Source organism: Haliotis rufescens, unplaced genomic scaffold, assembly GCF_023055435.1.
Source record: "Haliotis rufescens isolate VD_foot unplaced genomic scaffold, xgHalRufe1.0.p SCAF_40, whole genome shotgun sequence".
Taxonomy (NCBI): Eukaryota; Metazoa; Mollusca; class Gastropoda; order Lepetellida; family Haliotidae; genus Haliotis; species Haliotis rufescens.
Window position 1 is genome coordinate 3,970,341 of NW_025964113.1, and position 27,016 is coordinate 3,997,356.

At 37.6% G+C, this 27,016-nt stretch overlaps 1 protein-coding gene across 3 annotated transcripts in view; it reads left to right on the forward strand.

Moving 5' to 3' along the window:
- LOC124139000 (ankyrin repeat and fibronectin type-III domain-containing protein 1-like) overlaps positions 1-27,016 on the forward strand; it is a 217,989-nt gene that overhangs the window by 68,566 nt on the left and 122,407 nt on the right. Inside the window, exon 1 of one of the 3 annotated variants that reach the window (XM_046505958.2) lies at positions 19,937-20,400. The exons of the other annotated variants lie outside the window; for them this stretch is intronic. Within the exon in view, the coding sequence (XP_046361914.1) occupies positions 20,276-20,400 (125 nt within the window). The 5' untranslated portion in view covers positions 19,937-20,275. Of the gene's footprint in view, positions 1-19,936; positions 20,401-27,016 lie in introns of those variants that run through there. 3 annotated transcript variants of the gene reach the window in all.

Here is a 27,016-nt window from a genome sequence, read left to right on the forward strand (position 1 = left end):
TACTTTATTGTTAGATGTCGTGAAGAAAGACATCTCTAAACAGGGTCAGCATGACAACTGAAGTGATAAGCATTAAACATGACTTCAACAAAGCTGTTGTATTATGTCAACAATGGTGTGAGCATGTTTTATCATCACACATCATGCTTCCTATTGTTTATTAGAGCCATGTGTACACTAACACTGTGTATGTGGACAGTGAACTACTGAACCATATGTACAATAAAACTGCATGTAGACAGTTCACTACTGAACCATATGTACAATAAAACTGTATGTAGATCTAGACAGTTGACTACTGAACCATATGTACAATAAAACTGTATGTAGACAGTTCACCACTGAACCATATGTACAATAAAACTGCATGTAGACAGTTCACTACTGAACCATATGTACAATAAAACTGTATGTAGATCTAGACAGTTGACTACTGAACCATATGTACAATAAAACTGTATGTAGACAGTTCACCACTGAACCATATGTACAATAAAACTGTATGTAGTCAGTGCACTACTGAACCATATGTACAATAAAACTGTATGTAGACAGTGCACCACTGAACCATATGTACAATAAAACTGTATGTAGACAGTTCACCACTGAACCATATGTACAATAAAACTGTATGTAGACAGTTCACTACTGAACCATATGTACAATAAAACTGTATGTAGACAGTTCACCACTGAACCATATGTACAATAAAACTGTATGTAGATCTAGACAGTTCACTGCTGAACCATATGTACAATAAAACTGTATGTAGACAGTTCACCACTGAACCATATGTACAATAAAACTGTATGTAGACAGTTCACCACTGAACCATATGTACAATAAAACTGTATGTAGACAGTTCACTACTGAACCATATGTACAATAAAACTGTATGTAGACAGTTCACCACTGAACCATATGTACAATAAAACTGTATGTAGATCTAGACAGTTCACTGCTGAACCATATGTACAATAAAACTTTATGTAGACAGTTCACTACTGAACCATATGTACAATAAAACTGTATGTAGATCTAGACAGTTCACTGCTGAACCATATGTACAATAAAACTGTATGTTGACAGTTCACTACTGAACCATATGTACAATAAAACTGTATGTGACAGTTCACTACTGAACCATATGTACAATAAAACTGTATATAGACAGTGCACCACTGAACCATATGTACAATAAAACTGTATGTAGACAGTTCCCCACTGAACCATATGTACAATAAAACTGTATGTAGACAGTGCACCACTGAACCATATGTACAATAAAACTGTATGTAGATCTAGACAGTTCACTGCTGAACCATATGTACAATAAAACTGCATGTAGATCTAGACAGTTCACTGCTGAACCATATGTACAATAAAACTGTATGTAGACAGTTCACTACTGAACCATATGTACAATAAAACTGTATGTAGATCTAGACAGTTCACTGCTGAACCATATGTACAATAAAACTGTATGTAGACAGTTCACTACTGAACCATATGTACAATAAAACTGTATGTGGACAGTTCACTAATGAACCATATGTACAATAAAACTGTATGTAGACAGTGCACCACTGAACCATATGTACAATAAAACTGTATGTAGACAGTTCACCACTGAACCATATGTACAATAAAACTGTATGTAGACAGTTCACCACTGAACCATATGTACAATAAAACTGTATGTAGACAGTTCACCACTGAACCTTATGTACAATAAAACTGTATGTAGACAGTTCACCACTGAACCATATGTACAATAAAACTGTATGTAGACAGTTCACCACTGAACCATATGTACAATAAAACTGTATGTAGACAGTGCACTACTGAACCATATGTACAATAAAACTGTATGTAGATCTAGACAGTTCACTACTGAACCATATGTACAATAAAACTGTATGTAGACAGTGCACCACTTAACCATATGTACAATAAAACTGTATGTAGACAGTTCACTACTGAACCATATGTACAATAAAACTGTATGTAGACATTTCACTACTGAACCATATGTACAATAAAACTGTATGTAGACAGTTCAATACTGAACAATATGTACAATAAAACTGTATGTAGACAGTTCACTACTGAACCATATGTACAATAAAACTGTATGTAGACAGTTCACCACTGAACCATATGTACAAAAAAACTGTATGTAGACAGTGCACTACTAACCATATGTACTATAAAACTGTATGTAGATCTAGACAGTTCACTACTGAACCATATGTACAATACAAGTGTATGTAGGCAGTTCACCACTGAACCGTATGTACAATAAAACTGTATATAGACAGTTCACTACTGAACCATATGTACAATAAAACTGTATGTAGACTGTTCACTACTGAACTGTTTGTACAATAAAAATGTATGTGACAGTTCACCACTTGCGAAAGTTTGGCATAGTTCTATTATCAGTTGTTGGGGAATATTAGGTACTTCATGACTTGATGACTTGATAACTTTCACAATAATGTTAACTGAAAGTGATATTCATCTGTGGCTATTCGTCCATAGATTTGAGTATCAAAAGGTTTGTTGGTCACAATGGTCTAATGTAATAAATCTCTAGACCACAGATGAGGATGCTAAGCTTGTGCACATATTTTGCTATTTAGGGGGAGAAGAACAACCACAAGTTTGGTGTGAGGGTTTCACTTACTTCATTGGTGTATCTAATGGAAATGAGGAATAAAAAATTAGTAGGATCTTACAACACACGTAAAAGGGAAAGGTTTCAGAATAAACCAAGAAAGTCAAGGGCTAGTCCGATTCCCGTAATGAGGATATTTTTAGAATCTGAAAAACAATGACGTGGTGTGTCAGGCCCATCCTATATAAAAACATGGCTTGATTTCCTGAAAGTCTGCAAAGTTGTTTGTTTATTCCTGATCTTACCAAACACTTGTTGACTCATTTGAATGACTCACTGATTTCATATATCAAATAAGCCACTGCATCAAGTCTTAATTTCTTCATCCAATTTTCTTTCGTTGTGTAATAATGCGGGAAAGATCGATATAGGAAGATGTTTGTAATGAAGCCGCTACCGACATGAGAGTCACTAGAGTATGTTGCATGTCCGTGCTGCAAGACCAACCTTGAGCTCCTTAGACATTACTTCAGATTTCAGGAGCCAAGGATCAGAAATTTCCATTACGTAGTCCTCCTTTTTGCAGGTACTTTAAGTATAGAAGACTCTGAGGAGTAAGCAGGTGATCAAGGAACCTGTACATGTAATTGTGTTCTTGAATGTTTTCCTTGTGTGTGGTGCAGTCATCAACAGAATCTACTTTATTGAGTTATTGGTCTGGAGCAGACGTACAGATGGCCATGGCAACTAGCCAAACTGTATTGAAGGATTTCTACTGTTTTGACAAGATATTTGTTAGAATTTCTAACGTTGAACCTTTTCCCAAACATTTTCACTGAATTTGCTTCTGATCAATTTTATCACGAAGTTTCCAAGATGACAGTCTGACTTCAACGAACTGGCAAGTGCGCGTTTGATGAGAAAATCAATTCTGATACTTCACCAAACCCAACAAGATTTGGGGAAGTGGGGCCATTATGGACTTCGTGAACACCATAGTCTCTACTTTATTGGAGCAAAGCGGCCTAACAGTGACCGCTTTACTAAATCATGTTGCTTGCAGATCTATGTGGCCATTGTCCCTTCTAACAGAAAATTCCCCCGCACTTGACTTTGCACTCTACCAAGCAACAGTCAATCTATTTTGGAAGCCCAAGGATGGCAATTTGAATAGAGTTATTGTACTAATATGAATCAGCTGGTATATAAGGATATGTATTGATTTCAGAGGCGACAAATTTGGCAGTCTATCTTATTTGTAGTACCCTGCTGTACTGGCAGTATTAGATTCTGGGGTGAAAGATGATGATATTCACCCGATGATTGGCAGTGGTTGTCAAGGGTTCCCCTTATTGTTCCATGGCCACCAGACTCTCTTCTGGAATTACAGCCTGGACATTTTGACCCTGGCATTTTACAAACAAGCATGGTCTTAATTCATTGGTGCCAGCAAATGGATTACCTCGAGAAATCTAGAGCACTGTGAGCAGTGAAGGACCTATGTACCATATTTACCATCACTGATCGTGTCACCATTGTGTTGTCATTTTAAAGGTTGTTATCATTTAACTGTAATATTGCTGAGTGTGACATAAACAACAACACTCACTCACTCACTCACTCACTCACTCACTCACTCACTCACTCACTCACTCACTCACTCACTCACTCACTCACTCACTCACTCACTCACTCACTCACTCACTCCACCACTCACTCCACCACTCACTCCACCACTCACTCACTCACTGATTCAAGTTGCGGCCTCCATGTTTTGGGGAACATTCATTCTTCATGTAACAGAGACATAAATATGAATACCTTTAGGTATTATCTCAATTATATATGAATTTGCATTTCACGTTTCAAGAATTTATGTATAATTGATGTTAGTCAAATGAAACTTAACAAGCATAACATTTTTCTGATCCAGCAATAGAGCACTGTCTCAGTAACAGATGTGAACAGTCTGATTGATGAATGATCTTACAAGTAAATATATTTTTTCTATAGCAGTTTTAATGGACATCAAATGTTGGTACTTGAGAATTCACTCTTTGATGGGCATTTAGAAGTGGTACACATGAGAACAAAGGTTTGTAGATGCCAACTATTGTATTACATATAAGTACATATTCCGGAATGTTCATACTCCCATCAGGATAATGATTTCTAGAGATGGGAGGGAGGGGATTCTTCAGGAAGAATTGACATAAATGAAAAAAGAATAAAGATGCACAACTGGGGCATTCCTGAGAATGAATTGACATCAATAAAAAACGATAAACACACTGAACCTTTCTTCAGAGATTTATGCTCCTTCATCTTGAGACATCAGCCAAAGCTTGAAAAACATTTCCTTTCTGGAAGGACTTTGGAAGGACATGAGAGTCTTCCTGGCGTACATGATGATGACTGACTGTGTTGGGTTTAGTGCCGCTTTTAACATTATTTTAAAGTTATATCACAGTGTGCCCAAAGCATGGGTAAAGTGCTGACAAACCTAGAAACATAATCAGGGTGAACTGGGATTCAAACCTACAATCATAGGTTCCTGGTGTGCCCAAGGGATGCAACTCTGAACAGAGAATTGCAGCACCTTAGCCAATTGGGCCACCCATGCTCCAAATGATGGTGATGTGATGGTGATGTTGATGATGACTGCTCTGAAAAGTGTCAAGTCGTAAGAATAACTGAACAGTGTACTATCAAGTTGAAGCACCTGCCAGTGATGTTCTTCACACCTGTGACAGAAGTATATCAGTGGTTTAACTACTTCCTTTGTGTTCAACTTGTTTCTTAGGCTTCGAAGCCATATGTGAAATAAGTGAGTGAATGAGTTGAAGTAATTCTGCCTATTGTAGGAGAATAGACCAGTGCAAACAGGTAGTACATGTTTACTAATGTCACCAATCCTTTGCATGGGTATGGTTCTGACCAATCAAGGAATATAGTAGGGATGAACTTGGGATTTGAACCCATGACAAGTGGATCCTGGTAAGGCAAATGGATGCCACCCTCCTCAGGGAATTGTGCTTAAGATCACATCAGTGCATATGAACCAGCAGTGGCCATCATTACAGCAGAAACTCTCACTGAAAATATTAACTTTATACTATTTTCAGATTAATTTACGTACAAATGAACTAAACCCTCAAAGGAAATATATCTGTACCAAAAATCTCAAAGCATGATTCTGTGAGAACACCTTACAACAATTTTCAGTAGATATAATGATTTAAAACCAAGACAAGAATTCCCATTTGGTAGTTTGACCTATCAATATTACATGTACATTATGCAATTTATCATGTTTTGTTATGCAAGGATTTGGCCCAGTTTGTTGAACCAGCGACGGCTGAAGTTGATTGATATTGCAAGACGTGTTCTGTCAGAATCAATGGATGTAGTTGTGAATCATGCCAGGCTAATCAATCATTTGTTGAATCCTGCACAGTTTACTCCAGAAATTAAATTTCTCATTTTGATTTGTGAATCCATGCAGTCTATGTTATGCATGTCTTGGGTCTATCATGAGTTTACATGCTCTAATTGCTCAAGTCTGAAATTGCTCCTTATGTAAATAAGGCCAAATAATTGAATGTTGGAAGAGCTCCACATTTTGGACCTATGCCAGTGCTATTTCAGAGGAATATTGACTAATAACACAGAATCCTGAATATTCCATTAGTGCAAATATGATTATCTTTTCAAACTATGAATATTGTAAATTGTACAATGAGTGTGTATACAGTGTTTCCGTAGATAGTACTTACTTCTATGATTTTCTCCTGTCTGCTAATCTGATAACCTAATCACGCGAGTTCAGTTACGAACACAACATCAAAGTCACTGTAACTTGTATGATGTTATTCACATCTATTTTCACTATATTCATATATCCGGTGATAATACATCTCTCTAAATTCCTCTGCCATGATAAATGGCTCCGTTGGTCTCAAGATGACCAGTCAAATCTGCCAGGTTGTCTGTAGTGATCATTGCATGGCTATGGTGATGCATGCTCTCATTGGCTGTTTTGGCTATCAGTGCATTCTCATTGGCTACTTGGGATATCATTGAAATCCCTATTGGCCAGTTGGACTTAACTTGAGTATGTTCGGTGCAGAAGCAGATGGGAGTCTTGATACTTCTGACAAAAAGACAAATTTCCCATTATTGGTGCTCTGCATTGTGTTAGGATTTTATCTACAATGTTTATTGTGTGGTATGAAAAAAAGAGGCTTATTCTTGGGCATATCATACTCTTTTATGTTCAATTGTAGATTCAGACTTGGTTTCTGTATGCCTGATAACTCTTTGTGTCACTGTGGATGCATTGGGTTATGCCAGTGCAGAAAGTTTGCTGCACATTGTGTAGAATTCCAGTAGGTAAAAATAACCATTGAGCTATGAATAAATAAAACAATGTTGTAACTGTATGAATCCACACAAGAAAATCAAATTTTGCTGGAAGTTACATCTAATTTGTTCATATACAGTTGAGCAAATTTCCTATTAAATTGTACATTCGCTGAACATATATTAGTCCACAAGAATCTTAGTTCACAAAGTGTCATGGGTTAACAGATTACCCAATAGGTCTGTGTCAGAACAATTAACTCATGATTGTTATCCAATTTATAATTAACCCTGTAATTAAACTAGGTTTTCTCCTAAAATATATGTCTATAAACATTAATTGACTTCTAAATCCATGTTACCTGAAGCATAATTTAGCCAGAATATATTTTTCATTTTCAAATTGTATTTGTAATAACCTGATTTAATAGAAACTAATAGGGGAGTGCAATATAACCGGTATACTGAAACAGTGAAGTCAGCAATACACATATTGCAATAGACCTAAATCTCCCCCATCACCCATCAGAATCCCCATGCCCTACCAAGGCCCTGTCACTCACCAGATTTCCTGCCTCATCAAGAACAAAGCCAACATAGATGTCACCTTCTCTAGCGGCAAGACTATCAAGACCCCATCTATGAGCAAATGGCAGAGTCCATATCCCAGAGGATGTATATAGCAGATCCCCTGCAACTGTGGCCACCAATAAATTGGAGAAACCTTCAGACCCCTCACCACCAGACTCAAAGAACACCAGACCTCTGTCAACAAACTAGACCTGAAATCCGCCATTTCAGAACACATACATCCTCAAGAACCAAGACCATAACATCATGTGGGAAGGCACCAAAGTCCTGTTTACAAACTACAACAACTGGCAACAAAGAAAACTACAAGAAGACATTGACATCAGGAAACACCAGCCAGCCATAAATTGTGACCTGAGGGAACCTATCTGCCCAGTGCTTGAGACTTATTAGTTTGATCATTGTCTGTGCTAATTATCCAGCTGGTTTTCAATTGTCCATTTCGATTGTTATTACCTATAAGTGCTAATTACCCCCTGTCTCCCATTTACCCATTGTCCATTGCCTATTACCAGTCAGTGATAATTTAAGGCCCGGCTTCCAATTGTCCATCCCTACAAGCACTAATTAACAGTTAAGTGTTGGCTTCAAATTGTCGATTGCTAATCACCTATCAGTACCAATTACCTGTTGGCTCCCCTTGTTTTGTTTCCACCTTTGTTATCTTATTACTTTTGTTGTACTTCTGTTACATTGTATATATGGTCTCTGCTTCATAGAATTTATTCACTGATGAAGGATTACGTATATACACCGAAACATGTTCCTCGTGATAAAGAAGTTGACATCCATAAATTCTCAGCAATAATGATTTATGTGCCAATACACCAACCTATGATGTAATGAAGCTCTTCTTTTAGGAGTATAACGGCATTGATACCAAGGTTTAAGGTTGGAATTTAGCAACCCTTGCCATCATCTGTTAGTTGTGGGTTTGAATCCCACATTGACTGTTTATTTTCCGTAGTCTGTCAGCACTTTAACTCACAGTTTCTTGAGTTTCACCAAAGTGGTAATCATCTACAACCTGTGTCACTTACTTTCCCATTAGCTGACATACTGTGATATAACCAACAGACTGGTGTAGGTGTATGAGAGATTAATGATTCACACATCTACTCAATGGTGTTTTTCATCAATCTGTTCGCCTGCCAAATCTTTCAGTCATTCATTATCTATCATTTCATAACGAAAACCTATACCTTTGACTGCACGTTTGAGAGTATTCTTATCTTATTCCCCAAACTCCCCAAGTATATTTCTTGATGAAGCAACTTGTAATCCAGAAGGAAACAGGTTTGATGGCTATGATTAGAAATGAATACTTCGTAATGTTATTTCTATATCTTGAGGGTCAACATTCATCTCTACTGGATCCCATCAATTTGCCACATCTACATTAATATTATTTTCAATAAGTTATTTGACTATAGTTCCACTTCGTTAGAAGACGTTTATTCTCAACTCAAATTGCAGTAATCCAATTTGTTGGAATGGATTTAATCATGGTCTGTCATGAGAGGTTCCAGGGAGATGCCGTGATTGGCATATCTGACTGAAGACAAGTGGAATGTAGGCCTGGCATGCAACCCATTCCCTGTGTTCTTGTACTATTGGAGCATGACCTGCACTCAGGAAGAGGGCAAGTTGGTTGGCTTGTATAAATACATACAGATAGATATTAATCTGTCTACTAATTACTGAAATTTGGTTGATCTTCTACTGTAGGAATGATTAGTCTCTATGAATAAGTACTAAACTTAATTACTGAGATAATTATAGAATATCTGGGATATTTTCAGCCATGTGGAAATTATTTGATGTAAAAAAATCAATCATCATAGTCAGATTTGTTGATAGTTGTATTCCTATAAGCTTGATGTAGCTTGTTGCAAGCTGTTTGATCCTCAGTATTGTTTACAAAGTACATGTAGCTTCATAATATTTTCTGTCTCTGTCTTAAAAAAGATGTGTATATATTCTGTGTTAAAAAAGATGTATATATTTATATTTTTATCCCTTCTGTGATGAAAATATACATATTATGCTTCATTACAACCAACCACCGTATTATTTTGAAAAACTTGTATTGCCAAGATATTTTGTTACTTTTGTCGTTACAATTTCAATATTTATTATGAACAATTTGAGGATGGTGAGCAAATGTTGTTTAATGCAACGGCAGCAATATTCCAACTTTATTTGTAGATCAGTGGTTGATAGCATGGGCTATAATACACATTGTCATGGTAACAGGACACACCATCAGACGTCACACTTTGCAACCATCCAATCCTCATTTGTCAGCTCCCACAGGCGATTCCGGATTAGAATAAGTCACCAGCAACCCATGATGGTTGTAAAAGGCGGCAAATGGATCATGTGGTCAGGCTTGGTGACTTGGTTGATAGTTTGTCATCGTACACCTATTCAATGCCCAAGCTGGGATTCTGGGTTGGAAAAAGTCCTAAGCAACCCATGCTGGTTGTAAAAGGCGGCAAATGGATCATGTGGTCAGGCTTGGTGACTTGGTTGATAGCATATTATTGTACCCTGTGGAAGGTTGATCACAATATTATTCACTGGATTGTCTGGTCCACACTAGACTATTTTAAGGCCACCATAATAGAGTTTAATGTTGCTGAGAGCGGCATTAAACAACAAAAACAAACACATTCATAAGCTCTTACAATGGATATTATAATGGAACCATGAAACTCCTATTTTGGGACAGTTTAGAGAATGACAACAACCCATTGAACCCCATTGCCTTCAAACAACATGCCAGTAATGTGACAAGCAATATCACAACCTGGTTTTTTTATTCATATTGTATGCACATTTAACACAAACAACATGAAGTGTCCAGTGACAAAAAAAACCAAGTCCCATCATGACAAGTGCTAATCAGCCTAATGGCCTGTGACTGTTCGGTGTGAGCAGACAGCGCCAAGGGACTGTTCTAGCTTGGCATTACCATGTTTAATTAGAGTATGCGAGTACGTCGTCTATTTTGGACCTTCAGTGTTATAATCTCTGACTTGTATGACTTCAATCAGTGAATGGTTCTCTATTAGTGCTGGAACTAATAAATCTCTGTTGGACATTTTTTTACTAAAAATTACACAAGTTCAGTATTATTGATGAATGGTCTGTCTAAATCTATCTTCCATGTAGGACATTGTCAAAAAATAATTTAGTTGTGGACAATTTTGTATTGTTACACTAAAGAATTTACGTTCAAGAAATGCTATTTTGAATATAGCTTATGAATAAAAAAGTCTTCAAAAATGTTTGTAACTATTGAAGTGGAATCTCATTAAAATCAGATGTTTTACTCCAATACCATGCAAAAGCAGTGGGGTAGCCTCGTGGATAAAGTGTTGGCTTGCAACATGAAGGGACAATGGTACAATGTGTCAAACCTGTTCTTGGTGTCTTCTACTGTGATATATGATTGGAATATTGCAAAAAAACAGCGTAAAATTTTATGATGGCATAAATATCACATGAAAAATATTTTTCTGAGTCGCCACCATCATTATTTTCTATTGCATCAATTTTGCTGCAACACTAAAACAATCTCCTGCCTTTCTGCTCATGCATGGAATGTTTGGAAAATCTTTATCATGATTGTTTCAAAACCAAAACTGCTTACAGATATTGATCTTATTCACTCTTGCCATTTAACTGAGTAAAATAGTCTTTTTGAAAGAATGTGTTAGTTTGGTTAATTCATTTGGTAAACTTTCAAATGTCAAGACTTTCAGAAAATAATTCAGTGTTCACCACCATGGTGGTACATACATCACAAAAGTTTTCCAATCTTGGTGATTAAACTCTTTTACCAGCACTATGTCACGACTATTAGAGTCTCAGTTCAATGTTAACATGAGACCCGTGAAGATTCCAGGGTAGAATAGGTCTTCAGCAACCCATGCTTGCCGTAAAAGGTGACTATGCTTGTCGTAAAAGGCGACTAACGGGATGGGGTGGTCAGGCTCGCTGACTTGGTTGATGCATGTCATCGATCCCAATTGTGTGGATCGATGCTCATGATATTAATCACTGGATTGTCTGGTCCAGACTCGATTATTTACAGACCGCCGTCATATAGCTGGAATATTGCTGAGTGCGGCGTTAAACAACAAACCAACCAACCAACCAATGTTAACATGAGGTAGGAAAAAATAGAGGTGTTAGCCACGACAGCTTGATAAAGACCAACTTTATGCATTGATTTTTTGTGAAATATACATAGCTCCTCATTAGATCTGATTGAGGTCAAATCAATCATTTAATCATTGGAAGCCACGTTTTATCCCTGAAATCCTGTGGATGCTAATGTCTATGATTTATCCTGTAAGCCACAGACCACACAATAGGTGTCTCTTGCTTGGAAATAGGTCAAGTTGTCCGTTTTTATTTGGTTCTTCCATACTTGAATATTATTCCAACAATTGTTCTTAATAGGTTTATGAAGTCTGATTTGTTAATGCACTGTATTCATGTGGTTGAGAATAGGAATAGAAGTGTTGTCACCACCATTGTTTATGTAGATGCTATCCATTAAGAATTTCTATAAAACAATGTTACTTTTGTTTTTTTAGATCAGTGGGGTTCATACTTATTTAATATTATTTTTAAAAGGGTGTGATCGAGCACCCTGAATGGACACATATTTTACAAATTTTAGTTGCCTAATTAATTGCCTGCAGCTGCAATGGGTACAGAGTGCTAGCCCTGTGGGTAATGTGTTGGCTGCTAGAATACAAGGTCTGGGTTTTCTTCCCCATATAATCAAGATTGGTTATTCGCTGGTGTTGATCTGCTATATTTATTGATCTTTAAAAATGCTCAAAAGGGTCCTCTATTTCTAATGAGTCTGTGTTCCCTGATCCCAATGATTGTTTTGGATAAATAGTTTGTCAAATGACCCAGAGTTCATCACGTCAATCTGAACATCTGCTCTGGAAGCACCTTGCCTATCGTGTCCTCCCAATGTTTGCAAGTTGTTGAGTGACTTCCTGTGCCATGCACACAATTGATGAGTGACATTTGCTAAAAATCGCATCTTCTGTAGCAAGATGGATCCATGAATTATTCACTCACTTGCTTCACAATGATCCAGCCTGTCAGGACCTGTTGTCATCCATAATTACTTTAAATACAAAATAACCACAATAGCAATGCTCATCCATCACTGACACCTCTCTCTGAACAGATGCATTTGTGTCTGTGGGCATTCATTTGGTCATACTGTGCCAGTTGGAATGTGTCTGGTTTTGTATTCATGAGAATACGTCACCTCCCACACATGCCGTTTGCATTTGGGATGTGACCTTTTCTATTCCACTGCCTTTTCTCCATTCTACTAATTACACAGTGCCCTGCTTTGATCTGTCACAAGGTTCCATGACCGACCCGACCTTTGCATCTTTAGGTATTCCCTCACAAGAAAAACCCTCATCCAGACATGTTTCATTTCTGGTTCAGTTCCTATTTGTCTAGATCAGCGTACCCCATCCTTCTCTATTTCCAGGTTGTAGTACACCAAAATACCCCCATCCCACTATTTTGGTCACCCAGACCCATATTGATATCCTCATTTCTGGTCTGAGTTTAGTCAAGCCAAAATCTCATCACCCACCGCTGTGTCTTCCTTGGTCTGTATTTAGCTGTCTGCTATTTTTATTCTTACTCTGTTTTTATATGGTGATTATCTGTTGATCCAATTATTTGGTCCTCATGGCTCTCTAGTTTTATCACTTGCCCGCTTACTTCAGACAAACCGTTTTAAATGGTTCCAGTCTAATCCCAATGGCATAGATCAAGTTGCATGTTTACACAATTTGTCATAGTTTTTTTCAAAACAACCCATTCATGTTTATGTTTAGTTTTCATTAAAGGGAGACTTGGCTCCAGTGCCTGGTGCCCATTTCTGTATAGATAACAATGTCCTGACTAAAAGCCTCCAGTCTAGCTATCAGTGTCAGCATCAGACCGCCACCTTCAAGTTGCCCCTCCTCCATTAGAGTAGTCTGTCTCGCAGTCCCTGAACCATATTCTTTGCCCTTCCACCCAGCCCTTTCTGTAATGAACAAGTCGTAAATGAAGCAAGTCTAGATTTTCCTCAGGCCCAGGAATCTGAATCTCCTATCTCACTGGGTCTCCTTTTTACTTTAAATTGACTTATTGGTTTCCATCAAAATGATATATTTTCAGAGACTAAGCATTTGTCAACCAGTAGAGAATCTGTATCATTTGTTACTAGCTTAATCTATTTATTAATTTATAGTTTAAGTCTAGGCTTTGTAAATATAGTGCTTGGTTTGAACATGAGCCATTGTCTCAATGGGATTAGGTTCATTTAGTGGCACATCCATAGGTAATATAGAAGGAGAGTAAAGTGTTCTTTGAATGTCATTAGGATTGATTGGGCCTTGGTAGGACTGCAATATGACGTAAGTCTGATAGCTCTTTAAAATGATTTCGATGTTAATTCCTTACAGAAAGAGCAGATGGACATGTGAATCATGGTACCACAGTATGAAACAGAGTATCCACATCTCTAAAGATATCACTACCACTACAACTACTTCTGTTGCTGCTACAACTACCACTACCATAATCATTATTACTGGTGGTGCTTATGATACTACTACTACTACTACTACTACTACTACTACTACTACTACTACTCGACTAACAGTGGATTGTCTGGTCCAGACTTGATCATTTACTGACCGTCATCATATTGCTGGAATATTGCTGAGTGCAGCATTAAACAAACAAAAAAACATACTACCACCACCACCACCACCACCACCACTCATTATCTATGTTCTTTAGTGTACCTTACTCCAACCATCCCATTAATCACCCTGTCCCATCATGCTTCATTATTCCCATATCCTTCATGGTGTATACATTGTATTCAAGTTGTATATGTTAGTACATACTAGGATCGAGATACAAGTTTGTCAACAGCTTTCAGTAGATTGACAACATAACATTAATTTTATTTCAAATTATTCAATAGTTAAAACTGCAGTTCATAGCTTCCCCTGTGCTCATTCAGACATTGGGTGTTGGAAGATAATAGAATATTGAAATTAATGAGTGATAATCTCTTCTGATAATTCTTAACCCACCATTTCAATAATGATACAGTTCAATAAATAAATTGGAAGTGTTTCCATGGCGTTTGATTGACTTACTGTCCCGTGAAGATTCTGGTTTAGAATTGGTCTTCAGCAACCCATGCTTGTTGTAAGAGGCAAATAATGGGATCGGGTGGTCAGGTTCGCTGACATGGTTGATGTATGTCATTGTGTCATCAACTGTGTAGATCGATGCTCATGATGTCAATCACTGGATTGTCTGTCCCAGATTTGATTATTTGCAGACCGCTGTCATATAGCTGGAATATTGCCAAGTGCAGCGTTAAACAACTAACACACAAACAAACCAAAAGATTAACTAACCAAGTACATTAGCATCTATGTTTCCATAAACCTAAAAGAAATTAGGCCATGCCTTCTAGACTGCTGTTTCCTGATTGGCAGATACATGTAATAGAATGGATTTTGCAAAATGAGGTCACTGAATTTGTATTGATGTCTGCTGATTCTATGTCTTTTAATGGTTAGATGAGCAGTCTGCGAAGTGTTTATTGTTTACCTAATTATTCATAAAAATTAACTTCACTTAAAGTTTAAGTTTATGGCGGCACAAACATAAAACCCGGTGTGTACATTGTGTGTAGTTCTACTATGCCAAAATCTTTATTATTTGGTGGCCAGGGGACCCGGTCGTCTAAGGTGCCACTATTGGCTGAGCAGTCGTGCCCTTTGGACACATCAGAAACCTGTGATTGTGGGTAACAATCCCAGTTGACCCCTATTAAGTTTTTAGGTTTGTCAGCACCATAGCCTTGCTCGTGGGTTTCACCAAGGTCATCAAAGACAGAGACATGCATCACTTCAGGCTTTTCTCACACATTAAGCTGACACGCCATGATATTACTTGAATACTGTTCAAAGAGGTGTTAAACCCAATGCACTCACTTACTTAATAATTTGACAATTGCTAAATGCATACTTTCAGTTCTAGTTGTGTACTTTGATGTTCCATGAATAAAGTCTTTGCACAGCATTTGCTGTCTCTGTGCATCCTCGTAAGTGAGCACTCAGCTACCACCTTGCATGACTCCCACTTGAATGAGAGTTGTGCAATACATTTTTGTGTGGAATTGAAGTCTGTTAGCCTGTGGCTGAGATGGTTTGGATGGAAGCACAATCACTCATGGTTACTTGAGATCAGTCAGCGTGTAATGCACATCTCGTTTCATTGGCAAAGTTGATACCAATATTTTCTAAAATTCCTCATACTTCTTATGGTCATGTTTTCTTGTATGCACCATCTGGATTTCTATCATCACCAAAGTGGGTAAATATTTATTCTAGGATTTCCAGTTAAATAATTGACATGTGCTTCATGCATGTTTGATGGGGAAATTTGAGGATGGGCAAACAAGGCTATGTAGATACATGTATGTGTTTTGCAGTAAACAAAGATGTGAGTGTGCACAGGTCACATTAAGCACTGTGGAATATATCTAAGCCAAACTTATTGTGGGCCAAAAAGTTTAGCAGTGGTAGGGATTTGTAGGATTTGTAGAGAAGTTGCATCACCTTAAAACCTTATCCTTACAAGCTTGCATAAAACTTGTAATATCCAATCCTTTTTAGCAGTTAAATAGTTAGTAGAATGCTATTTCAGCAATGTCCCAAAATATACAGCATAATATAATCAAAACAGCTTCCTGGCAGTGTGAAAAGTTAGAGTGCATCAATTACATGATAAATATGTCCCTGATCCCACAATGTCATTCAGTGCTGTGAAAGTTTGCATTTGTCTGATTTTACTTGATGGTTGATTATGTAGTAAATTCAGGACCTTTAATTTGATACGGTATGACAGAGATCAGTATTAATCCAAGTCTGTTTTGACAGATTCCACTGTGTGTGTATTAGTGTCTGTAAATACAGGGAATCAATTCTTTAGCTGGAACAATGTATGTACTTTAGAAGGCATCACAAACTGCTTCAACTGACAGAATTGTAATTCAACCTGTTAGAACAGGAGAATGATGGTTGAAGAAATGAGCCAATGGAATGGATGGTCAGGATCTGTGACTTGATTAGAAGTGCAAGTCATCTTACCCCATTGGCAGGGATTGTTGCTCTCAATATCCATCCTAGACTGTGGTATTGCTGAAATTTTGCTGAGGGTGGAGTTAAATAGCAAACAAACATACAAACAAAAACAAGGCATTATAATTGTCTTGTGATGCTAAAAAGTAAATATATAACTTAAGAACTGTTTTTAACTTTAACAATTTCAGGTCGGGGCAATAATTTTTATTGAACTATACTACACAAACTATGAAACCCATTTTTTAGGCAATGCTGAATTTTAGGCACTCGCCGATGAATTGGTAGCCTGCCCAAACAGAAGTTAAAGTTATGTTACTACATAACTTTTACCTTCAAATTTGAAATAATAAATTGAAGATCCAAGTAATGAGGTAAATAAATAATGGTGAGGTATTAACTACTCTTTGCCCTGGGATGTCCACAGAACTCAGTGCCCTGTGTGTGAATGTCTCTCATGTCCCCTGCTGCTGCTGCTGCTGCTGCTACTGCTGCTACTGCTCCTGCAGAGATGACTAGCAATCTGCCTCCAACCTGAAGTCTTTTCAGTGTTTAGGCCAGACATAAACCATAGGATCAGACATACGCATCATCTTCCGCTTGTGAACCTGAAATATGGCTTCATCCCAGTCATCAGATTGCCACCTGCCAATCATATTCAACTGCATCACTCCAGAGCATTTATGCCAATGGTAAATGACATTGTACACACAGAATACACATGTCTGATAAAGCTGCCTGTGATAATACAAACTAATTTCATACTGTTTGATCAATTAATTAACGGCTACAAATTCTGTATCTTTACAACTTAAACTCACTTTCTTTATGTACCTTTTTTGTGGTCAATATGCCAAGAGTCATACTGATAGAAATATCACCCAAGAAATAGATAAAAAAAATTTATATGCAACTTTTTATTGTTTTTATATATAAAACGATTTTCTGAAATCGATGTTTATAGGAAATGTCACATTAACATCCTACCAGAATCTCTCATTATGATGCTATTTGAACTAGACCTATTTTACACTAAAAAAACCAACACAGTAGCAATGATTATGATACTTCAGACATTAAAAGATTTTGAGCTGATTGATTAATGCTCATCATTGATCTTCTGTACATTGATCTGTACATTGATCTGGACAGTTTCTCCATGACGTCAGTTAATAGGATCAACTGATTCTCCGTTGTAATATCTACTGAGTATGATGATGGCGTGTAGAGCAGCAAACAAGGCTTGCCATATGCATCAATATTTTAACAACTGTCTTATATATAGGCACAATGATCTATTTGTAGGCCTCTTTAAAATTGCATACGTGTGTGTGTGTGTGTGTGTGTATCACATGCATGAAGATGTAAACTGTCCCAAAGTGGTAACCAGAGATACTGATTTCCATGAACATATTGTTAATAACACAGTTGGACCTTGCAGGTTGAAATGAAATGAATAATAAAATGGGCAGCAAAAATTAAGTGTTATGTTCAAATTGCAGACAAGAAATATTGGAGACAAATTCCAAAGTAATCCTTCAGACACAAACTTCATACCAATTTCTGAAGTCCAACATTTCATTTTTGGTTAGTGAGGAAATATTGTCTACAGTAAATGAAAACTACTTTTAGCAAAATTAATTTTTTCCCCTTTTTTGGCAAAAGGGGCATGTGATCACCAGTGATATAAAAGAAATTGATCATGATTTAGACCTGGAGACATGATGACAAATTTCAGATTAATTGTGCCCACTGTATTTGTGTGACACTCTGCCTACCGGTAAGCGGTGCCCTGAATAGATGCTCAATAGGGCAGGTTTAAGTATGTGATCTTTAATTTAAGGATAATGCACACCTACTCTGCCATTACATTTTCCTCAACCACTGATCCCCTGGTTGTTAAAATGTCACTCTGTCTGCACCAACCTGTGGAGAGATTCAGGCAGTGGTGAAGCCTCCAGCAGTCCCGGTATGCTGGGTGACAGCTATAGGAGATAAGACGAGTATCACTTGGTTACAATGTCTGTCAGTGTTTCCCATCAGATGAATTGTTGCTCATGCTGTCAACCACCGGTTGGACTCAATTATTTGCAAGCCTTTGTGATGTAGTAATAGAGCGCAGCAAAATACATAATTCACTCATCATCTTAACCAATAAATACCCCATCTCCCGAGTCTTAGGATAACATGAGGATATACATTATGACAGGATTTTATGTCAGCAGCACTTTTCATTGCCAGTGGTCAAGACAAAGCCACACAAATAATTCTCTTAAGTCATTTTTAAAACATAGTAGCTTCTATTTGGTGACTGGCTACTCTAAATCTAAGACCACAGATTCATCAGGCTAAAGTTCCATTAATGTTCTGCGGCCAGATAGGAGCACTGAACTTGAAAATGAGTTTGGTTTTGTGTCTGAAAGATTAACACACATATCCTCACACTGTGGAGAATGTCCTATATTCTGCTCACCTTGGTTGCAAAGGATATTGACATGATTAAAGTATGGCTACGTTGAATAGAAAGCTCGAGACAGATCTCCCATGACAGTATGTGAGATGAATTGATGGATTAAGGAATATTCAAGTGTCATTAGTGTTAAAAAGCATATCATGTCCGTCTCATTTCACTCGGTGTCACCATTCTGTCACTGAAGCGCTGGCATCCTCCTAGCTCACTTTCAGGACCACCTTCCACTGATGCCACATGCACTCTTATAATCAATTAAACTGATTGAAGGCAATTTGACACCTTGTAATCTCTTAACTACACTTTCACCAACATTATGAAAATTTTATCTCGGATCTGTCAGTTTGTTTCACAATGTATATACCATGCTCTTTCTGAGCTGACAGAACATTGTCACATGGCTGATTTAGCTACTTTCGTCTCCGTAGTACCACTTGTTGTAAATGGGGGAATTCTTGTACTCCTTGCCTGGAGAGTAAGGTCTGGGAAAGAAAGAGGTGTACTGAGATGGTGCAGGCAGCTAGGGTATCAACAGCTTTCGCCACGATGCGGAATTGAGAAGCGTGTATTGAAATCACTCCCTAGTATCGACTAACGTGCAGGAGGAAAAATCAATGATAGCGACTTCCCTATTGGAGGAGGGAATTTGTCAACAGTGATTTTCTATGTGGAGTGGAGTTGGCTTCAGACCATGAGTTCAGACTCACCCATTTAACCTGAGACGAAAACACTTGATCGTGGAGGATTTAAATTCCGCTCTCCAAATATTCTACCAATTCTCGTATTTGATTCTGAGGAAGCAGGCTCCAAGTTTGTAGTGTTACTGAGGTTTGATAGTTCCATCCCTGGGATTAAAGGAACTGTGACTGTTCACAAGACGTGAGTCTACTTCGTCCTACAACTGTTTTCACACTTATTTCTGAAGGATCAAAGTTAATAATCTTTTACTTAGTGTTGGGCTACTGATTTTCGTGTGTATTTTGGTCAACTTGAAAGCTGTCGTCCAGCCTCACCATGAGCCTTCTATGGCAGAGACTGTACCAAAAATGGAAGACAGCTCAACACGAAGCGACTCGCAAAAAGGCTGAAATGACAGCAACCACTTTCCTGATGAGGTTTAGTAACAAGAAGAAAAAGCTGTAAGTACTATGAATGATTAATATTGTTGAAAGAATATTGGCAAGTGGCATATATATGGTTGCTATGACGCCAGTCTCTGGCATTCATTATCCGCTGTGTTTGTTTAGGATATACATTGGTTTTCCATTTTCTCTGAAGTAGAGATAGATAGGTCTACATGGAAACCACCTAAGACACTCAAATTCTTACACATATACATATGTAAGGTTTTTTTTATTCCTTATTACATCTTGAAGTTGCCTTTGGGTCATTAAATCATTTTGATAAGACTCAGTATTGACAATGTTTTTACCATTTGATTCTTCATTCTTCAAAATGGTTATATTTTTAAACTAAGGCCTGACCATTTCTTTGTTTTACAGATGAGACAGTATATATTTTGTTGTAGATTAAAAAACACAAAAAATATTAATGGTATTTTTGTTCAAAAATTTTACTTAAAGAGAATGTTATGTACACTTAACCCCATATTGACCCTGACAACATTAATAATTATTATTTTGCCTTCAGGAATCCTGACTAAAAACATCTGTGAAAAAAATGAATTTGGACTGAAAATGTCCTGAAATTTAACTTTTTGTTCTTGTGACTGACTTACATCCTTTCATCATGAATAATCAGCTTTATGTAAGAGGTTTTCCCAAGGTTCCCAAAATGTTGAAATATATTGCCTTACATTCCATAATTCTATTATGTAGATGCAACCCTGACTGTTTGCAGTTTCTCTGATACTATACCTTACAGTACATGATGGAACAAGTTGTTATGGTGTATAAATACCATAGGGTGTTAAGAAATTTCTTTAGCTGATTTGAATGACATCATCACTGAACAGATCAGATGACTCTTTGACTTTTGGGCTTCCTATTAGTGTAAGTGGATTTAGCCTCTTTCTGTTTCCAGATCCCATTAGAGTTCTGTCCATTTACTGCAGGCCAGGCCAGGTAGCACAGAGGAATTCTGGTGTTTTCTAGAATGTCTGTGTTTATTTGCTGGAATATCAACACTTTCAACACATGTGGCTGTGCTTCCCTGACTATAAACAGATCATATTGGCTGTAGATTCCAAATGTTTCATTATGAACACATGTACTAATCTGTGAGATCTTATTGAAGTCAAATATGTTATTTCGCCTACATAACTGTTATTTCTTCACTTCCATAACATACTTTAGCTTTGCCATCTTTAGAGTTATGTTAGAAATATTTTAGGTTTTCATTATTACTATGTCAATATGACTATATATCTACATATACAACTCAATTTTTGATAGGAATGCTGAAAAAGTTTTGCAATTTACATATTTGCAATGAAATCCTGTTTATTTGGACATAGTGAAATTGATAGATTTATTCAATTCTCACGATTTAAGAATCATTGCTATCAACATCCCCTTGTATGTAGGTAGATGTTTCACATTGTCATTGTCCAGGAAAGAGGGCTTTTGGCTTACAGGGTTCCAACTAACTGACTGACTTTCAGTGTGCACACTGTATAAATGTGTGTATTTGTGTGTAAAAAATTACTGGAATATTTCGACATTTTTCGTATTTAACCTCTTGTTTTTAATTTTTAGTTTTTACTGTTTTATAGTGGTGTCTGTTCACCCTGTGGAAATAGTTTAAAGTCAATTCTGTAACACAGATCAAGAAGAGAGATTCAGAACAGTGGAACATGATCATATGCACCTTTTCTATTATACAAATTACTTTTTTGTATAATCTCTGGTATCACATTCACATATTCTATTCATTATATTGAATACGAAATGTTTTATGAACTTGTCATCGACCAATACAAACCGATATACCCAAGCATTGATCTACACATGCATATTCATAAAGCATTTTAGTATGGGTTTCTATTTATTCATTTAGGTTAAACATGTATATAAACAAGTGCTAAATTTAGTTGTAAAACCATATTTTGAGGAAGAAATGACAAACATATAGTAAACAAGGAATTCAATGTTTGTCATCTTTTTGGATTTTGGTTACATTTGACTGATCAACATCTTGCATGTCTTTCTTGAAGTTATATTTGAGCAAGGTGCTAATGTAGTGAATATTTACTATATCCTTGGCAATTTTTGCATTGCTTTCAGATTTGTATCCCTTCTAATGAAAACAAGAGAAAGTTAAAAGGGATTATAAAAAGTTGTGGTTGCTATGACAGTTTTTGGTGCAGCAGACACGTGGAGACAATGGTAAGGTGGGCCAGTGGAGAAGAAATGGGTGGATTTGCTTTTGAGTGAGTGAGTGAGTGTGTGAGTTGGGTTTAACGCCGCTTTTAACAGTATACCAGTTATATCACGGCGTGTCAGTTTAATGTTGGTGGAAAGCCCGAAGTGATGCAGGTCTAAGACGTTTACCACTTCGTTGAAACCCACGAGCACAGGTATGGTGTTGACAAACCTAGAAACATTATCAGGGTGAACCGGCATTCGAACCCGAAATCATAGGTTTCTGGCATGCCCAAGGGACACAACTCTGCACAGCAAATCGCGGCGCCTTAGACAACTGGGACACCCGTGCCCTGAATTTAATTTTGTGTTGGCCATGTCTAAATAGTAGGAAGTTTGTTTGTTAGGTCATTTAATTTAAAAAAACACTTCCCTTGCTTGTCATGTTAATTCACGAACACATCTTACAGAGCTGATTTTTGGATTCCAATGTCAAGGGAACCTAATGGCACAGTTTCATCAAGATCACATGTTGATCATGTGATTCTCATCTTTCATAATTTGGGAATATTTTGTGTTATCAAAAGTTCCAAAATGCTGAATAATAGCTTCAAAGTATATTCAGTTCTCATTTGCCTGTAGAGGTATTGATTCTTACCATACTTTTCGTCAAAGAAAAATGTGTCACTGCAAAAAGTGTTTATGAGAAAGCATTTTTCATTGCTGATAGGCAGTTTCAATACTGTTAGAACGTGAACAATGATATGAAGAGCTATAATGCAGTTCCTTTATTGCTTAAAATGAGAGAACGTGAGGCAAAGTATTTGGGTAGAAACCCAATATATAATGAGTAATTGCTTTTTGAAATTCAGTAAACACTGGTGTAATTTGAAATTTGATGCTTCATTGCTACATCACAGTCTTGTAAATGTAATGACATCATACATGTCGTATCATGGAAAACTCTCCTTAATGCATTTTGTGTCAATTCAAATCAAAAGATACACTTTGTTGAAATTTGTAAGGTTTTATTAAAGGTTTCACAGGAAATTCATTTTGAACTATCAATATCAGTTGGCAGTTGCGATGTGTAAATCTACAACATGGGTAGCCCTGGTGGAGGGATTGCAAGCTTTGGAATGTTTTTGTGTTTAAAGAAAAGTCATAAATTGATTTGCAATTTTGCAATAAATTTGCCAGATATTTGTTTTGCAAGACCCTGGTGATATATTTACAGGATATGATGAAGCAGTTGATGTGTTGGAAACTAGTAGAAAATATGGTTAATCAAGGAAGTATTTAGTTTTGCCCAAGATTAGCAGAAGACTGGCTGACACAGGAGGGTGCTACATGATACATGTATTTCCATTTCCAAGGATTGGTGGACATATTCTGATCATTGGTTCTTTCTTCTTTTCAAAGCTGCTCAGAATAACATGAGGAAAATCATCAGTCACAATTTATATCATAGTCAAATTAATAGATGATCTACTTGAGTTATTTCATTCATATATTTTATAGCATTGTGATATCTGTATATTTTGTATATAGTCATTTTATAATTATGGTAATAGAGAGGTTTGGTTGATTTCAACCATTCTTTATTACCTAGAACCTTCTCGACTCACCCAGTGTCCCAATCAGCCCTTACAACTCTCCCCTTTTGCCTGGAACCCCTCCATCCCTTAAAACTCTCCCCTATTGCCTAGAACCTCTCCATCCCTTAAAACCCTCCCCTATTGCCTAGAACCTCTCCATCCCTTAAAACTCTTCCCTATTGCCTAGAACCTTCTCAACTCACCAAGTGTGCCAGGCATCCCTTACAACCCTTCCCTATTGCCTAGAACCTCTCGATCCCTTAAAACTCTCCCCTAATGCCTAGAACCTCTCCATCCCTTACAACCCTTCCTTATTGCCTAGAACCTTCTCGACTCACCCAGTGTGTCGATCAGCCCTTACAACCCTCCCCTATTGCCTAGAACCTCTCGATCCCTTAAAACTCTCCCCTAATGCCTAGAACCTCTCCATCCCTTACAACCCTTCCTTATTGCCTAGAACCTTCTCGACTCACCCAGTGTGTCGATCAGCCCTTACAACTCTCCCCTTTTGCCTGGAACCCCTCCATCCCTTACAACCCTCCCCTATTGCCTAGAACCTCTCCATCCCTTACAACCCTTCCTTATTGCCTAGAACCTTCTCGACTCACCAAGTGTGCCAGGCATTCCTTACAACCCTCCCCTATTGCCTAGAACCTCTCCATCCCTTAAAACTCTCCCCTAATGCCTAGAACCTCTCCATCCCTTAAAACGCTCCTCTATTGCCTAGAACCCACTCGACTCACCCAGTGTGCCAGTCATCCCTTACAACTCTCCCCTATTGCCTAGAACCTCTCCATCCCTAAAAACGCTCCCCTATTGCCTAGAACCCACTCGACTCACCAAGTGTGCCAGTCATCTCTTACAACCCTCCCCTATTGCCTAGAACCTCTCCATCCCTAAAAACGCTCGCCTATTGCCTAGAACCTCTATATCCCTTACAACCCTTCCCTATTGCCTAGAACCTCTCCATCCCTTACAACCCTTCCCTATTGCCTAAAACCCACTCGACTCACCCAGTGTGCCAGTCATCCCTTACAACCCTCCCCTATTGCCTAGAACCCACTCGACTCACCAAGTGTGCTTATGAATGACTGGATGCCTAAAGGGTGCCTATGGGCAAGAATTGTAACAATTTTCCATGGCTTGCAGTATGTCGTGTCTCAACATGTGACATAGGGCCATTATTCTGACACCATCAGAGATGACACCATTGCTGCTAGCGCCACCTATAGGCACAGGAATAGAGTAGAACTGACACCTTCCTGCTTGTATTGTCTACACATTGTCTAGGATCGGCTAACCACACACTTGTTAGAGATAATTACCCTGATTCCATGGACTTAATTGGGAATTAAGCTCAGAAGTAGTAAGCCTTTTAGCCAAAGCTGACAAATGTGAGATAACTGACGTAGGGGCTGGTCAAAGTGTGAGTTAGAACACCTTGTTGGTGTAGATATGTCCCATGATGAAGATGCCATTGATGTGCCCACTGTAGTGGAAAAGATGCTGTTGACTACAAAGTAGCAGTTAGAGTTCATCGATGAAGATGTAATGATTGTCTATTTTGGTGAAGATGTGGTGGTGATAGGACTTTCACGTTATTTGTGATCAGCAAAACATTTTCAAAGGTTTATTTTCTAAAGTATATGTAACAGAAATACTTGATACCTAAAGGATTTATGTTGATGTTCATAGCTGATGTAGTGCTGAACAAGCCCTGCTCAGCTAGATTGACAATCAGGTGTCCAAACAATGAGGGACAATGTGCAGACATAATCATAGTGGCGGGGAGGGCTGTGTTTTTTTCATTCTGTTTTATTATATTTTTTCCCCCTTCCTATATCCCTCTTTCATTTCATTTCACATTTTAATTTTATGAAACCCTCATAATTATGCACTACATGTTACATCTCTTATTCTGTTTTTGTGACCCTCACAGATCTTCTCTCCCCACTTTTGGGCAAAAACATTTGCACCTGTAGAACACCTTTAAGACACCTTAAGACACCTTTAACAACAATTAAAGTAAATACAGAAGCAGTCCCAGCCATTGCTTTTTCCTATTTGCCCAGGTGGTGATTACTGAGTCCATTAACTTGTGTAGTCACATTGTGTACCTGGGTGGATTTGTGGGTCAAGGTACCCAATAGTGTCTGTACTTGCTCATTTTATCAACCACTGGTTTGCCTAACTTGGACATGGTATCATTTCCTTTCATTTCTTTATCAAGTGGTGATATATCTCATCATAGATGTGATGATGACATCAGAGCTATATGTTCAAATGTAGAATGTTATGAAAATTGTCCTGTATTTTGGCAGAGAAACCTGGTTTTCAGATGAGAAAGGGCAGAGATTGTCTCTTTAATACACTGACAAACAATGCCTGAAGCATTCTGTCAGAATCCATTTGCTCTGCCCTTTTGATAGCTGCATGTCCTGGGTAATACCTAGACACTCTCATTACAGATTTATAAAGTCTATATATTAAGTAGAACCCCCACAAAGAATCCTGCCAATATTTTGACATAGTCCAGTAGATGTCTTTGTAGATTTATGTGATTGTTTGGGTTACTGCAAGACAAAACACAAAGGCCAAAGTAACCACCATCTTTTTTTATGCTCCCCTGAACTTTGCAAACCTGTTTGAACTTTTTCCTGGATGAAATATTACTTTGCTGATCAAGTGACTTGGGAGAAAGGTAATGTCAGCTTGTCTTTGTGTGGGTGGATTAATACCATGCAGTCATAGAGAGGGAGCTAGTAAAATGCCGTATAAATTTGAAGAATTCAAAGAAAAATAGATTTTTACTTGATTGGCAGTTATGAGCTATG